This window comes from Eumetopias jubatus, unplaced genomic scaffold (genome assembly GCF_037043125.1).
Source record: "Eumetopias jubatus isolate StellerSeaLion01/CBP00866 unplaced genomic scaffold, mEumJub1_p1.0 scaffold_2, whole genome shotgun sequence".
NCBI classification, from domain to species: domain Eukaryota; kingdom Metazoa; phylum Chordata; class Mammalia; order Carnivora; family Otariidae; genus Eumetopias; species Eumetopias jubatus.
This window is the reverse complement of record NW_028274808.1, coordinates 115738592-115754736: the sequence shown is the minus strand read 5'-3', so window position 1 is coordinate 115754736 and position 16145 is coordinate 115738592. Positions and strand designations below refer to the sequence as shown.

General features: G+C 37.9%; 1 protein-coding gene across 2 annotated transcripts in view; it reads right to left on the bottom strand.

The window, feature by feature from the left end:
• Nucleotides 1–16145, bottom strand: part of TBCK (TBC1 domain containing kinase) — a 235859-nt gene that overhangs the window by 77181 nt on the left and 142533 nt on the right. For both annotated transcript variants that reach the window (XM_028121310.2, XM_028121311.1), the window contains exon 23: nucleotides 13566–13741. In XM_028121310.2, coding sequence (XP_027977111.1) covers nucleotides 13566–13741 — 176 coding nt within the window. The remainder of the gene's footprint in view (nucleotides 1–13565; nucleotides 13742–16145) is intronic.

Below are 16145 nucleotides of genomic sequence, written 5' to 3'. Positions count from 1 at the left end.
TGTATCTACATTTAAAAACTCTAGTATATTTTTAAAGAGACACCAAGTATTCAGATATGACTAATTCTCTTATACCTTTATTTTTATTTAATTTTTCCAACTCCCAACACACTGTTATCTTATTAATTTCTATACTTACTCACCTTCCCCTTCATTAAATGGTATTATAGGGGGGAAAGATGGCAGAGGAGTAGGGGACCCTATTCCAACAGGTCCCTGGAATTCAGCTGGATATCTTCCAGACCACTCTGAACACCCACGAAATCAGCCTGAGATGTAAGAGGATAGATCTGGATCTCTACAAACAGAATATCCCCAGCAGTTGGTTTCGAGGTAGGAAGCAGGGAGCCATGATTATGCGGGCAGATAGCGGAGGATAAACAGCAGGAGTAGGGAGCCCAGCCCTTGGGATCCTACACCGCTGGTGAGCGATAGACTCCCACGCTGGGAACAGGGCACAGACTCACAGACCAGTAGTGGCAGGGAAAGGACGTTAGGGCAGCCCCCCGGATGGAAACCTGGTGCGGCGAGGTCGGGCGTGCGAACTGGGGGAGGCTGGCGGTTTTAGAAGCACAAAGGGCAGAGACGTGCCCCCAAGCCCTGACCTGCAAGCAACAACTGGGAGCCCTGCTGAGGGGCACACAACACTCAGGATGCTGTAGTTTATAGCAGCACAGACAGAAATGGAAATAGTGTGGCCTGGAGAGCTCACTGAAGAACAGACGGCAATCTCTCTGCTCTGAGGCACAGGGTTGGAAATGGTCTCTTCTGCTCTGACTCTTGGAAGAGATGTGGAAAGCTGCCAGAGAAAGCCACCAGAGAACAAAAGCCCCAAAAAACTGGTTTTCAATGAGCCCATCCCCTGCCACAGGGGCAGGGCAACTCTGCCCAAACGGGGTTCCCTGAGAAACAGTGGGGCAGGCCCCTCCCCCAGGAGATGAGCTGGGAGAACAAGAGGCCAGCAACCCTAAGGTCCCTAGAAAACAGGTGCATCTTGCTTGGGTTGTGGTCAATAATTTGGACTGTATACATTCCCTCAACAACCCCTCAACAGAATGACTAGGAGGAGGAACCCCCAAAATAGGAAAGACTCAGAGATTATGATTTATGCCACAGATTTACAAACGGATGCAGATATAGCCAAGATGTCGGAGATGGAATTCAGGCTAGCAATTGTGAAGACAATAGCTAGAATGGAGAAATCGATTAATGGCAATATAGAGTCTCTAAGGGCAGAAATGAAAGCTGAATGGGCAGAACTTAAAAATGCTATCAATGAGATCCAACCTAATCTAGATAATCTAACAGCCAGAGTAAGCGAGGCAGAAGAACGAATTAGTGACCTAGAAGACAATTTAATAGATAAAAAGGGAAAAGAGGAGGCCAGGGAAAAACAACTTGGAATCCATGAAAATAGAATCAAAGAAATAAGAGACACCATGAAGCATTCCAATGTCAGAATTATTGGAATCCCGGAAGGGGTGGAGAGAGAGAGAGAACTAGAAGATATATTTGAGCAAATATAGCTGAGAACTTCCCTAATCTGGGGAATGCAACAAACATTTGTGTCCTAGAGGCAGAGAGGACCCCTCCCAAGATCAAGGAAAACAGGCCAACACATGTAATAGTAAAATTCGCAAATCTTAGAACCAAGAAAACCATCTTAAGGGCAGTTGGGGGGAAGAGATTCCTTACGTACAGAGGGAGGAACATCAGAATTAACGTCAGACCTATCCACAGAGACCTGGCAAGCCAGAAAGGCCTGGCAGGACATATTCAGGGTACTAAACGAGAAGAACATATAGCCAAGAATACTTTATCTAGCAAGGCTGCCAAGTAGAATGAATGGAGAGATCAGAGCTTCCAAGACCGGCAGAAACTGAAAGAATATGTGACCACTAAGCCGGCCCTGCAAGAAATATTAAGGGGGGTTCTATAAAAGGAGAAAGACCCCAAGAGTGATATACAACAGAAATTTACAGGGATAATCTATAAAAAAAGGTCTTCACAGGCAACATGATGACAATTAATTCATATCTTTCAATAAACACTCTCAACGTAAATGGCCTTAATGCTCCCATAAAACGGCACAGGGCTGCAGATTGGTTAAAAAGACAGGACCCATCCATATGCTGTATACAAGAGACTCACTTTGAACCTAAAGATACATCCAGACTGAAAGTGAAGGGATGGAGATACATCTTCCATGCCAGCAGACCTCAAAAGAAAGCTGGGGTAGCAACTCTTATATCAGACGAATTAGATGTTAAACTAAAGACTGTAGTTAGAGACACAGAAGGACACTATATCATTCTTAAAGGGTCTATCCAACAAGAAGATCTAACAATTGTAAATATCTATGCCCCCAACATGGGAGCAGCTATCTGCATAAGCCAACTGTTAAGCAAAATAAAGAGCCATATTGATAACAATACATTAATTTTAGGAGACCTCAATACCCACTCTCAGCAACAGACAGATCATCTAAGCAGAAAATCAACAAAGAAACAAGAGCTTTGAATGACACACTGGACCAGATGGACCTCATAGATATAAACAGAACATTCCACCCTAAAACAATAGAATACTCATTCTTCTTGAGTGCACATGGAACTTTCTCGGAATAGACCACACACTAGGTCACAAATCAGGTCTCAACCAATACCAAAAAATTGAGATTATTCCCTGCATATTCTCAGATCACAATGCTTTAAAACTGGAACTCAATCACAAGAAAAAAATTGGCAGAAATTCAAACACGTGGAAGCTAAAGACCACTCTGCTCAAGAATGTTTGGGTCAACCAGGAAATCAAAGAAGAACTTAAACAATTCATGGAAACCAATGAGAATGAAAACACATCAGTCCAAAACCTCTGGGATACTGCAAAGGTGGTCCTAAGGGGGAAATACATAGCCATCCAACCCTCACTCCAAAAAACAGAAAAATCTCGAATTCGCCAACGCTACACCTTAAAGAACTAGAGGAAAAGAAACAAACGATGTCTAAGCCATGCATTAGAAAAGAAATAATTAAGATTAGAGCAGAGATCAATGGATTAGAAACCAGAAACACAGTAGATCAGGTCAACGAAACTAGAAGCTGGTTCTTTGAAAGAATTAATAAGATTGATAAGCCACTGGCCAGATTTTTCCATAAGAAAAGAGAAAGGACTCAAATTTATAAAATTATAAATGAAAGGGGAGAGATCACGATTAACACCAAGGAAATAGAAACAATTATTAGAAATTATTATCAACAATTATATGCCAATAAACTGAGCAATCTGGATGAAATGGATGCCTTCCTGGAAACCTATAAGCTGCCAAGACTGAAACAGGAAGAAATTGACAACCTGAATAGGCCAATAACCAGTAACCAGATTGAAGCAGTGATCAAAACCCCCCCAAAAAACAAGAGTCCAGGGCCTGGTGGATTCCCTGAGGAATTCTACCAAACATTCAAAGAAATAATACCTATTCTACTGAAGTTGTTTCAAAAAATAGAAACAGAAGGATAGCTTCCAGATTCATTCTATGAGGAGAGCATTACCTTAATCCTCAAACCAGGCAAAGAACCCATCAAAAAGGAGAATTTCAGACTGATATCCCTGATGAATATGGATTCCAAAATCCTCAACAAAATCCTAGCTAATAGGATCCAACAATACATTAAAAGGATCATCCACCATGACCAATTGTGATTTATCCCTGGGATGCAAGGGTGGTTCAACAATCACAAATCAATCAATGTGATAGAACACATTAATAAGAGGAGAGAGAAGAACCATATGGTCCTCTCAATTGATGCAGAAAAAGCATTTGACAAAATACAGCATCCTTTCCTGATTAAAACTCTTCAGAGTATAGGTATAGAGGGGACATTCCTCAAGTTCATAAAATCCATCTATGGAAAATCCACAGTGAATATCATCCTTAATGGGGAAAAGCTGAGAGCCTTCCCCTTAAGTTCAGGAACACGTCAAAGATGCCCACTCCCACCACTATCGTTCAACATGGTACTAGAAGTCCTAGCAACAGCAATCAGACAACAAAAAGAAATAAAAGTTATTCAAACTGGCAAAAAAGAAGTCAAACTCTCTCTCTTCACAAATGACATGATACTTTATGTGGAAAATCCAAAGGACCCCACCCCCAAATTACTAGAACTCATACAGCAATTCAGTAATGTGGCAGGATACAAAATCAATTCACAGAAATCAGTTGCTTTCTTATACACTAACAACGCAACTGTACAAAGAGAAATTAGAGAAACGATTCCATTTTAGCACCAGAAACCATACGATACCTCGGAATAAACCTAACCAAAGAGGTAAAGGATCTATACTCTAGGAACTATAGAACACTCATGAAAGAAATTGTAGAAGACACAAAAAGATGGAAAAACATTCCATGCTTATGGATCGGAAGAATAAACATTGTTAAAATGTCTATGCTGCCCAGAGCAATCTATACCTTCAACGCCATCCTGATCAAAATTCCAATGACATTTTCAAAGTGCTGGAACAAACAATCCTAAAATTTGTATGGAATTAGAAAAGACCCCGAATTGCCAAGGAAATGTTAACAAAGAAAAACAAAGCTAGGGGCATCACATTGCCTAATTTCAAGCTATATTACAAAGCAGTGATCACCAAGACAGCATGGTACTGGCACAAAAATAGACATATAGACCAATGGAACAGAACAGAGAGCCCAGATATGGACCCTCAATGCTATGGTCAAATAATCTTCAACAAAGCAGGAAAAAAAATGCAATGGAAAAAAGACAGTCTCTTCAATAAATGGTGCTGGGAAAATTGGACAGGTAACACCATACACAAAGATAAACTCAAAATGGATGAAAGACCTAATGTGAGACAGGAATCCATCAAAATCGTAGAGGAGAACATAGGCAATAACCGCTTCAACATCGGGCACAGCAACTTCTTTCAAGACACATCTCCAAAAGCAAGGGAAACAAAAGTGAAAATAAACTTTTGGGACTTCATCAAGATAAAAAGCTTCTGCACAGCAAAGGAAACAGTCAACAAAACAAAGAGGCAACCCACAGAATGGGAGAAGATATTTGCAGATGACACTACAGACAAAGTGCTGATTTCCAAGATCTATAAAGATCTTCTCAAACTCAACACCAGAAAAAAAATAATCAAGTCAAAAAATGGGCAGAAGACATGAACAGACACTTCTTCAAAGAAGACATACAAATGGCTGACACATGAAAAAATGTTCATCATCATTAGCCATCGGTGAAATTCAAATCAAAACCACATTGAGATACCACCTTATGCCCGTTAAAATGGCAAAAATGGACAAGGCAAGAAACAACAAATGTTGGAGAGGTTGTGGAGAAAGGGGAACCCTCTTACACTGTTGGTGGGAATGCAAGTTGGTATAGCCACTTTGGAAAACAGTGTGGAGGTGCCTCAAAAAATTAAAAACAGAGCTACCCTATGACCCGGCAATTGCACTACGAGGCATTTACCCGAAATACACAGATGTAGTGAAAAGAAAGGCCACATGCACCCCAATGTTCATTAGCAGCAATGTCCACAATAGCCAAATTCTGGAAAGAGCTGAGATGCCCTTCTACAGATGAATGGATAAAGAAGATGTGGTGCATATATACAATGGAATATTACTCAGCCATCAGAAAGGATGAATACCCAACTTTTACATCAACATGGATGGAACTGGAGGAGATGATGCTATGTGAAAGAAGTCAAGCAGAGAAAGTCAATTATCATATGGTTTCACTTATTTGTGGAACATAAGGAATAGCATGGAGGACATTAGGAGAAGGAAGGGAAAAATGAAGAGGGGGAAATTGGAGGGGGGAGATGTGCCAGGAGAGACTATGAACTCCAAGAAAGAAACTGAGGGTTTTAGAGGGGGAGATGGGGGATGGGTTAGCCTGGTGATGGGTATTAAGGAGGACACGTAGTGCACGGAGCACTGGGTGTTACACAAAAACAATGAATCATGGAACACTACATCAAAAACTAATGATGTATAGTATGGTGACAAACATGACATAATAAAATAAAATAAAATTTAAAAAAAGATGTGGTAATATTGGAATGTTTGAAATATATGAATTATTATAGCTGAAAGATTAGTTGAGTCATATTTAATAAAGCCAACTATCTAGAAAGAATAAATAATGTTAAAAAACCTGACGGGCATAGCTTTTCAAAATGCATTTTTTTTTTTTTTTTTTGGTCAAGCAGCACTCAGTAAATATACATACTTATTCTTATATATTAAGAACTCTGAGAGAGAAGAGTCCAAGATGACAGAGGAATAGGAGACCTTAGTTTTTTCTGGCCCCACGAATTCAGCTAGATAGCTATCAAATCATTTTGAACACCTGCAAACTCAACTGGAGATCTAAGAAAAGAATTGCTGCAATTCTACAAATACCAAAGCAACCACTTTCTGCAAGGTAGGAGGTGCAGAGAAGTGAATCTGAGGCGATATATGGGAAGATAAATGGTAGGAGAGAGCATCTGTAAGCTGGTTCTCACTGGAAAGTGATACAGTGATATAGCACTGGAGCATAAAATCAGAACTTTTAGAAGTCTACTCCAGTGAGGGACATCCCTGTGCCTGAAAGGCTCTTAGCTGGCCAAGCAGGGTGGAATGAATCTTAGGTGGGAGAGTGTAGTCTCAGGATCTCCAGGGTCACAGAAATAATGGGGGTGCCTGATTGCAGCAGATTTCCCAGGCACTGGAGTGGGGAAGCTGGCTCCAATCAGCAAGGCTAGGAGTGGGCTTTCAGCTTGGTGTTGCCAGAAACCACAAACCGTGGCCTGGTCAGGCAACCACTCTCCCAGCAGGGGCCCAACAAATAGCAGAACCATGGGGAGACCCCCTGCACTCCCCCAGGAGGAGCAGCGTGTGTGTGTGCCACAGGAGTCTGCAGGGTTTGGAGACACGAAGCGGGGTTGTGTGCCTGAGATAGAAATGCTTGGTCACAGGCTGGGTGAGCACAGAGTATGGATGGAAACCAGGGAGACAGGAGTGACTGACTGCTTTTCCCTGAGGGCTCACTGAGGAGTGGGGAGCATGAGCTTTTGGCTCTGGGGGTGGAGACTGGGTGGCAGCCATCTTCTTTCTCATACTATAAAGCGGTGTGGAAAGCCTTCAGGGAATAAAAGCCATATAGAGCAATCTGGAGCTGCTTACTTAGCCTGGCCCCTTGGCAAGGGCAGTACAATTCTGCCCCGAGGCAAAGACGCAAGAGAATCAGCACAGCAGCCCCCCGCCCCAGAAGATTAGCAAGAACATCCCGCTGTTTACTGATCACAGAGAACTGCAAAACTCCAGAGTTAGGGGAAAAGAGTATATAGAATTCATATTTTTTTTTCTCATGATTCTTTAGTCTTTCAATTTTAATTTTTTCTCATTCCTTTTCAACCAATTTCTTATTTTATCAACTTTTTTTAAGTCTTAATTTTCATTTTGACAGTTACATTCTACCCTTTAATTGTATTTAATTTTCTTTATATATATATATATATATATATATATATATATATATAAGTTTTTCTTTACAATTTTGGGATGCAGTTTCTTCTAAGAGACCAAAATATACAAAGAATCTAAGGTATTGCTCTATTCTGTTCACCTGTTTATATATATTTTTTGTCGTATAATTTTCATTTTTACAGTTACATTCTATATTTCATTTTATTTAATTTTATTTTTGTACATATAAGTTTTTCTTTCTTTACAATTTTGGGATCTAATTTTCTAACAACAGACCAAAATACACTCAGGATTCAGTGTATTGCTCTGTTCTGTTCACCTGTGTGATTATATTCTCTCTCTCTTTTCTTTCATTTTTATTTTTTTCAGATTTGGGTCTCTTCTGATTTGTTTAGAGTATATTTCTCTGGGGTCATTGTTGCCATTTTAGTATTTTGTTCCCTTGTTCATCTATTCGTCTCTGGACAGAATGACAAGATGGAAAAACTCACCTCAAAAAAGAGAACAAGAGGCAATACTGATTGTCAGAGATCTAATCAGTATGGATATAAGTAAGATGTCAGAACTAGAGTTCAGAATAATCATTATAAAGATACAAGCTGGGCTTGAAAAAGCATAAAAAACACTAGAGAATCCCTTTCTGGAGAAGTAAAAGAACTAAAATCTAATGAAGTAAAATCACAAAGGCTATTAATGAGATGCAATAAAAAATGGAGGCTCTAACTGCTAAGATAAATGAGTCAGAAGAGAGAATTAGTGATATAGAAGACAAAATGATGAGAAAAAGAAACTGAGAAAAAGAGAGATAAACAACTACTGGGGAGAATTTGAAACATAAGTGATACCATAAAGCAAAACAAGATTAGAATAATAAGGATCCCAGAAAAAGAGGAAAGAGAGAAAGAGAGAAAGAGAGAGAGAGAGAGAGAGAGAGAGAGAGAGAGAGAGAAGCAGAAGGTATACTGGAGCAAATTGTAACTGAGAACTTCCCTAAACTGGAGAAGGAAACAAGCATTCAAGTCCAGGAGGCACAGAGAACCCCCCTCAAAATCAATAAAAATAGGCCAACACCTTGACATATAATAGTGAAGCTTGCAAATCTCAGAGACAAAGAGAAAATCCGGAGGGCAACTCGGGACAAGAGGTCCATAACATATAAGGGTAGAAACATCAGACTGGCAGAAGTCCTATCCACAGAGACCTGGCAAGCCAGAAAGGGCTGGCATGAATATTCAGGGTGCTAACGGAGAAAAATATGCAGCCAAGAATACTTTATCCAGTAAGGCTGCCATTCAAAATAGAAGGAGAGATAAAAAGCATCCAGACAGAAACTAAAAGAATTTGTGATCACTAAACCAGCCTTGCAAGAAATATTAAAGGGGATCCTTTAAGCAAAGAGAGAGCCCAAAAGTAACACAGACAAGAAAGGAACAGAGACAATATAAAGGAACAGTGACTTTACAGGTAATACAATGGCACTAATTCATATCTTTCAATAGTTACTCTGAATATAAATGGGTTAAATGTTCCAATCAAAAGACACAGGGTATCAGATTGGATAAAAAAGCAAGACCCATCAATATGCTGTCTGCAAGAGACTCATTTTAGACCCAAAGACATATCCAGATAGAAAGTCAGGGGTGGAAAATCGTATCATGGTAATGAACATCAAAAGAAAGCTGGGGTAGCAAGCCTTACCTCAGACAAATTAGATTTTAAACGAAAGACTGTAATAAGAGATGAGGAAGGACACCATATCATAATTAAAGGGTCTTTCCAACAAGAAGATCTAACAATTGTAAATATGTATGCCCCTAAGATGGGAGCAGCCAATTAGATAAACCAATTAATAGCAAAATTAAAGAAACACATTGATAATAATACAATAATAGTAGGGGACTTTAACACTCCACTCACTGCATTGGACAGATCATCTAAGCAGAAGATCAACAAGGAAATAAGGGCTTTGAATGACACACTGGACCAGAAGGACTTCACAGATGTATTCAGAGCATTCATCCTAAAGCAAAAGAATACACATTCTTCTAGAGTGCACAAGGAACATTCTCCAGAATAAATCACATACTAAGTCACAAATCAGGTCTCAACTGGTACCAAAAGATTGGGATCATTCCTTGCATATTTTCAGACTATAATGCTTTGAAACTTGAACTCATTCAAAAGAGGAAATTTGGAAAGACCTCAAATACATGGAGGTTAAAGAGCATCCTACTAAAGAATGAATGGGTCAACCAGGAAATTAAAGAATTTTAAAAAATTCGTGGAAAGAAATGAAAATGAAAACACAACTGTTCAACATCTTTGGGGTGCAGCAAAGGCAGTCCTAAGAGGTAAGTATATAGCAATACAAGCTTTTCTCAAGAAACAAGAAAGATCTCAAATATACAGCTTAACCTTACAACTAAAGGAGCTGGAGAAAGAACAGCAAAGAAAGCCGAAACCCAGCAGGAGAAGAGAAATAATAAAGATCAGAGCAGAAATCAATGAAATAGAAACCAAAAGAGCACTAAAATAGATCAACGAAAATAGGACTTGGTTCTTTGATGAAAGAATTAATAAGTTTGATAAACCCTTGGCCAGACTTATCGAAAAGAAAAGAAAAAGGACCCAAATAAATAAAATTATGGATGAAAGAGGAGAGATCACAACCAACAGTGAAGAAATACAATTATAATAACATATTATGAGCAAATATATGCCAGCAAATTAGAAAATCTGGAAGAAATGGATGCATTCCTAGTGATGTATAAACTACCAGAAGTGAAACACAAAGAAACAGAAAACCTGAACAGACCCATAACCAATAAGGAAATTGAAGCAGTATTCAAAAATCTCCTAACAAGAGTCCAGGGCCTGATGGCTTCCCAGGGGAATTACCTATTCTTCTGAAGCTGTTTCAAAAAATAGAAATGGAAGGAAAACTTCCTAACTCTTTCTATGAGGCCAGCATTACCTTGATCCCAAAACCAGACAAAGACACCACCCAAAAGGAGAATTACAAACCAATATCCCTGATTAATATGAATGCTAAAAATCTCACCAAGGTACTAACCAATAGGATACAACATTAAATTAAAAGGATTATTCATCAAGACCAAGTGGGATTTATTCCTGGGCTGCAAGGGTGGTTCAACATCTACAAATCAATTTTTCATTAATATAAGAAAAGACAAGAACTATATGATCCTCTCAATAGATGTAGAAAAAGCATTTGTCAAAGTACAGCATCCTTTCTCGATTAAACCTCTTCACAATATAGGGATAGAGGGAACATACCTCAATTATCATAAAAGCCATATATGAAAAGCTCATAGGAATATCATTCTCAATGGGGAAAAACTGACATCTTTTCCCCTAAGGTCAGGAACATGGCAGAGATGTCCATTATCATCCACAGCTGTTCAAGAGAGTATTAGAAGCCTAGTCTCAGCAATCAGACAAGAAGAAATAAAAGGCATTTGAGTCAGCAAAGAAGTCAAACTCTCACTCTTTGTAGATGACATGATACTCTATGTGGAAAACTCGAAAGACTCTACCCCAAAATTGCTAGAACTCATACAGGAATTCAGTAAAGTGGCAGGATATAAAATCAATGCACAGAAATCCGTTGGATGTCTATACAGTAACAATGAGACAGAAGACAGAGAAATTAAGGAGTTGATCCCATTTACAATTGCACCAAAACCCATAAGATACCTAGGAATAAACCCAACTAAAGAGGCAAAGGATCTGTACTCAGAAAACTATAGAACACTCATGAAAGAAACTGAGGAAGACATAAAGAAATGGAAAAATGTTCCAAGCTCATGGATTGGAAGAACAAATGTTGTTAAAATGGCTATGCTACCTAGAGCAATCTATATATTCAATGCATACAATCTATACATTCAATCCCTGTCAAAACACCATCAACATTTTTCACAGAGCTAGAACAAACAATCCTAAAATTTGTATGGAACCAGAAAAGACCCCGAATGGCCAAAGAAATCTTGAAAAAGAAAAACCAAAGCTGTTGGCATCATAATTCTGGACTTCAAGCTCTATTACAAAGCTGTAATCATCAAGACGGTATGCTACTGGCACAAAAACAGACACATAGATCAAGGAAACAGAATAAGGAACCCAGAAATGGACCCTCAATTCTATGGTCAACTAATCTTCGACAAAGCAGGAAAGAATGTCCAATGGAAAAAAGTCTCTTCAACAAATGGTGTTGGGGAAATTGGACAGCCACATGCAGAAGAATGAAACTGGACCATCTCCTTACACCACACAGAAAAATAAACTCAAAATGGATGAAAGACCTACATGTGAGACAGGAATTTATCAAAATCCTAGAGGAGAACACAGGCAGCAACCTCCTCGACCTTGCCTGTGGCAACTTCTTGCTAGACATGTTTCCAAAGGCAAGGGCAACAAAGGCAAAAATGAACTATTGGGACTTCATCAAGATAAAAAGCTTTTGCACAGCAAAGGAAAGAGTCAATAAAACCAAAAGACAACCGACAGAATGGGAGAAGATATTTGCAAATGACGTATCAGATATAGGGCTAGTATCCAAGATCTATAAAGAACTCATCAAATTCAACACTGAAAGAACAAATAATCCAGTCAAGAAATGGGCAGAAGACATGAACAGACATTTCTCCAAAGAAGACATACAAATGGTCAACAGACACATGAAAAAAATGCTCAACATTAGTCTGCATCAGGGAAATACGAATCAAAACCACAATGAGATACCACCTCACACCAGTCAGAATGGCTAAAATCAACAAGTCAGGAAATGACAGATGTTGGCAAGCATGCAGAGAAAGGGGAACCCTCTCACACTGTAGGTGGGAATGTAAGCTGGTGTAGCCACTCTGGAAAACAGTATGGAGGTTCCTCAAAAGTTGAAAATAGAGCTACCCTATGACCCAGCAATTGTAGTTCTGGGTATTTACCCCAAAGATACAAATGTGGTGATCCGAAGGTGCACCTGTACCCTAATGCCATAGCAGCAAATTCCATAATAGCCAAACTATGGAAAGAGCCCAGATGTCCATTGACAGATGAATGGATAAAGAAGATGGGGTATATATATAGAATGGAATACTACTCAGCTATCAAAAAAATGAAATCCTGCCATTTGCAATGACATGAATGGAACTAGAAGGCTAAGCGAAATAAGTAAATCAGAGAAAGACAATTATCATATGATCTCACTCATACGTGGAATTTAAGAAACAAAATAGGATCATAGGGGAAGGGAGGGAAAAATAAAACAAGACATAATCAGGGAGGGGGACAAACCAGAAGAGACTCTTAATCATAGAAAACAAACTGAGGGTTGCTGGAGGGAAGGGGGGTGGGAAGTTGGGGTAACTGGGTGATGGGCATTAAGGAGGGCAGGTGATGTAATGAGTACTGGGTGTTATATGAAACTGATGAATCACTGAACTCTACCTCTGAAACTAATAATACACTATGTTAATTAATTGAATTTAAAAAATGGAAAGAAAAAATGATAAAATAAATAAATGGTAAAAAAAGATGTCTTTATTTATTTGAGATGGAGAGAGAGAGAACAAGTACAGAGGCAGGCAGAGGGGCAGAGGGAGAAGCAGACTCCACCCATCCCCTCAGCAGGGAACCTAATGTGGGTCTTAATCCCAGGATCCTGGGATCATGACCTGAGCCTAAGGGAGACACTTAACCCACTGAGCCACTGAGGCACCTTTGTCTTTCTCTATTTTTGTAATTCTTCCTTTGCTTCTGTAATTCTTTCAGCATATGACAAGTTGAGATACTACGATTACATAGACAAAATGTGAAGCTTGCTACCTGAAGAAATATATCAAACAATCTTCTTAACTGTAAAACTAAATAGACATAAAGGTTTTCTAAAGTTGCATAAATACAATCATATATTAGAATATAGTTATGTTAAAAGGACATAAGTGATAACATTATTATGAGCAATAATTATGCTACAGTACATTTTTAACATGTCTTCCTTCAGAGTTTGTAAATTAAATCTGCAGATACATACCAAATCTGTTTTTGGAGGATCTGGACACTCAGTGGAGAAAAAAGGTGTTGAACTTCTGACTCCACTGCTATCAGGAGTTGGCTTTGGAGGTTGAGCATGCTGTCTGTAAGTAGCACTTTTAGGAGTCCAACAAAACAGGTTGATTGATTCTCGCACACAGCGTTCAATGTCAATTTCTAGATAGGAATTTTTTTTAAAAAAGCAAACATTTAGAATTTGAATTGCTATGTTCATGTAAAAAACACAATCTTTCCTAAATGCATATGTCCAATATGACTAAGATGATAACCAATTACAAAAGATGTCAGTGAAAATATAATGTGCATTTTAATCAGCATATATATGACTACAATGGTGGGAGTATTTTATATTATTATATACCTATATATAGACATACATTTACAAATGTGAATATATACATATATTTTTTTGTATACTTTATTTGGTATTACTTACACATATACACACATATGTATATATACATACATATATACATATACACAGTAGATATGTTTGGATATTTCAATATATCATTATTTAAACATCATGGAATATAACACATCTTATTTAAGAATCGGCCTCATTTGCTCTGATAATATGGTCAATTTTTCAAAGTAAAATAGAAGTTGGGGAGGGGAAGGCTAGAATTTGGGAGTGGACAGGCAAAAGATTCACTCCACCATGACTTCTAGTAAAGTATACTAAAAGTTTTATTTTTACCTATCAAAGGAGATATAAAATAAATAGGGCAAATTTTATTAAAATATCAGTTCTCAATTTTTAAAATAATTTCCTGAATTAAGTGAAGAAGGCTGTAAGTGAAGTTTCACATATAGAAAAATTGCATGCACTTGGTTAAAATGGTAAAAAGAAAGGGTCCATTTATTTGAGCAATGGTAAATATAGTGAAATGTATTTTTTAAAAAGCTCTATAACACTATTAACTTGATACTCCACAAAGAAGGAACCCAGACACCAATAAGAAGAAAAATTAAAGTTCAAGATAGGTTCTCTAATCCATTTAAGAAGGAAGAGACATGCTCAATTCATTTTAGAAAAATTCCAATTAATATGGTTAAGATAAAAATTTGAAGCTAAAGAGAGAAAACCCTGTCATTTAAAACAAAGTTGATTCATTTAACACTGTTAATCTCCAAAGGAAGAATTTCAGACCATAGGTTTTGCATCTGCAGGGCTCAAATCAGTCTGACACATTTGTCACCCAGTAAAAGCTTGAAGTCAAGTCAATGATACAGATCAGATCAGTCATTAAATCACTAGCAATGGAAAAGTCTGTTGTATCTGCTTCCAAAACATCCTACCAATACCATAAAAGGTTTTCAGTGAATCTTGAGAATTTACTGGCATCTACCCCAGTTCCACCCTGATTATTAGTACTGGCAGATATCCCATTCTCCATTCACTTGACCTATGTCACCTCTCCATCTCAAAATCCTTCCGAAGTCCTTTGTCATAACTAAAATATTATGCAAAAAGTACTTTGTAAATTGTACATCAAAATATGCAATTATTCTTATAAAGTAATCTCTTATCCTAGGGCACTACTGTTTTTTTCTTTTGCATTATAATTTTGATTAATGCATTGTGAATAAAGCATGTAGTACCCTGGATTATGGTTTCTTAGGTTTGATTACAAGCTCCATAAAGAACTTTGTGACTCTGAAAAAAACTTCTCTAAATCCTGACTTCTTTATCCTCATCCATTACTATCATATCTCTCAGAAAGAATGAACTAGTTCCAAAATAATAAAACACATCTCAGATTTCATTTGGGCCAGAATAGGTGGAAAAAACATCTCTCCTGAAGACTTCTGTTCCTTTGCTCTAATGGCTTTGAACTGCTCACAAGATCTAGTGAACAACTGTGATCCTGGCACTTCTCTTTATTATCATCTAATACCCTTCGGCTCTCCCCTATATTTGATCCCTAATTTGAGAGACAAGACATTATTTACTATTTTTTTATTTACTCCATCATTTTGGGGGAATGCATTTTCTAGCAGCTTCTATGAAAGGGTGCACAGAAGGCAAATTATTTTGAAATCTTCCATGTCTTTTAATATATTTATTTTGCCCTTGACTGATAGAGTAGGCATAGCAATTCATCTAGGGATGAATTTTTTCCCTTCAGAGTTAGGCAAAATAGTGCTCCATTGTCTTCTGAGAAGTCTGATATGGTTCTGAATTGAAATCATTTGCATGTGATTTTCCCATTTTCTGTAAACTTTTAGGATCCCTGGTGTTCTGAAATATCATAAGGATATATGTAAATATGTTACTTCATTATGCTAGGTATTTGGTGGTCCTTTTGTATTCGTTCACCTAAAAGAGAAAGTTCTTGTTTGACGTCTGTGGTAATTTCTTTCTTTTTTCCTCTTCTCTATTATTTTAAAAAGATCTTGAACATCCTGAATTTGTTTTCTAATAATTTTGCCTTTTCTTCTTACTTTTCATCTGTATTTTTGTTTTACTCTCTGAGACTTTTCCTAAACTTTATCATCTAACTCTTTTATTAGAAAGCTCACTGCATTTCCACATCATTTTTAATTTCCAGTAAAT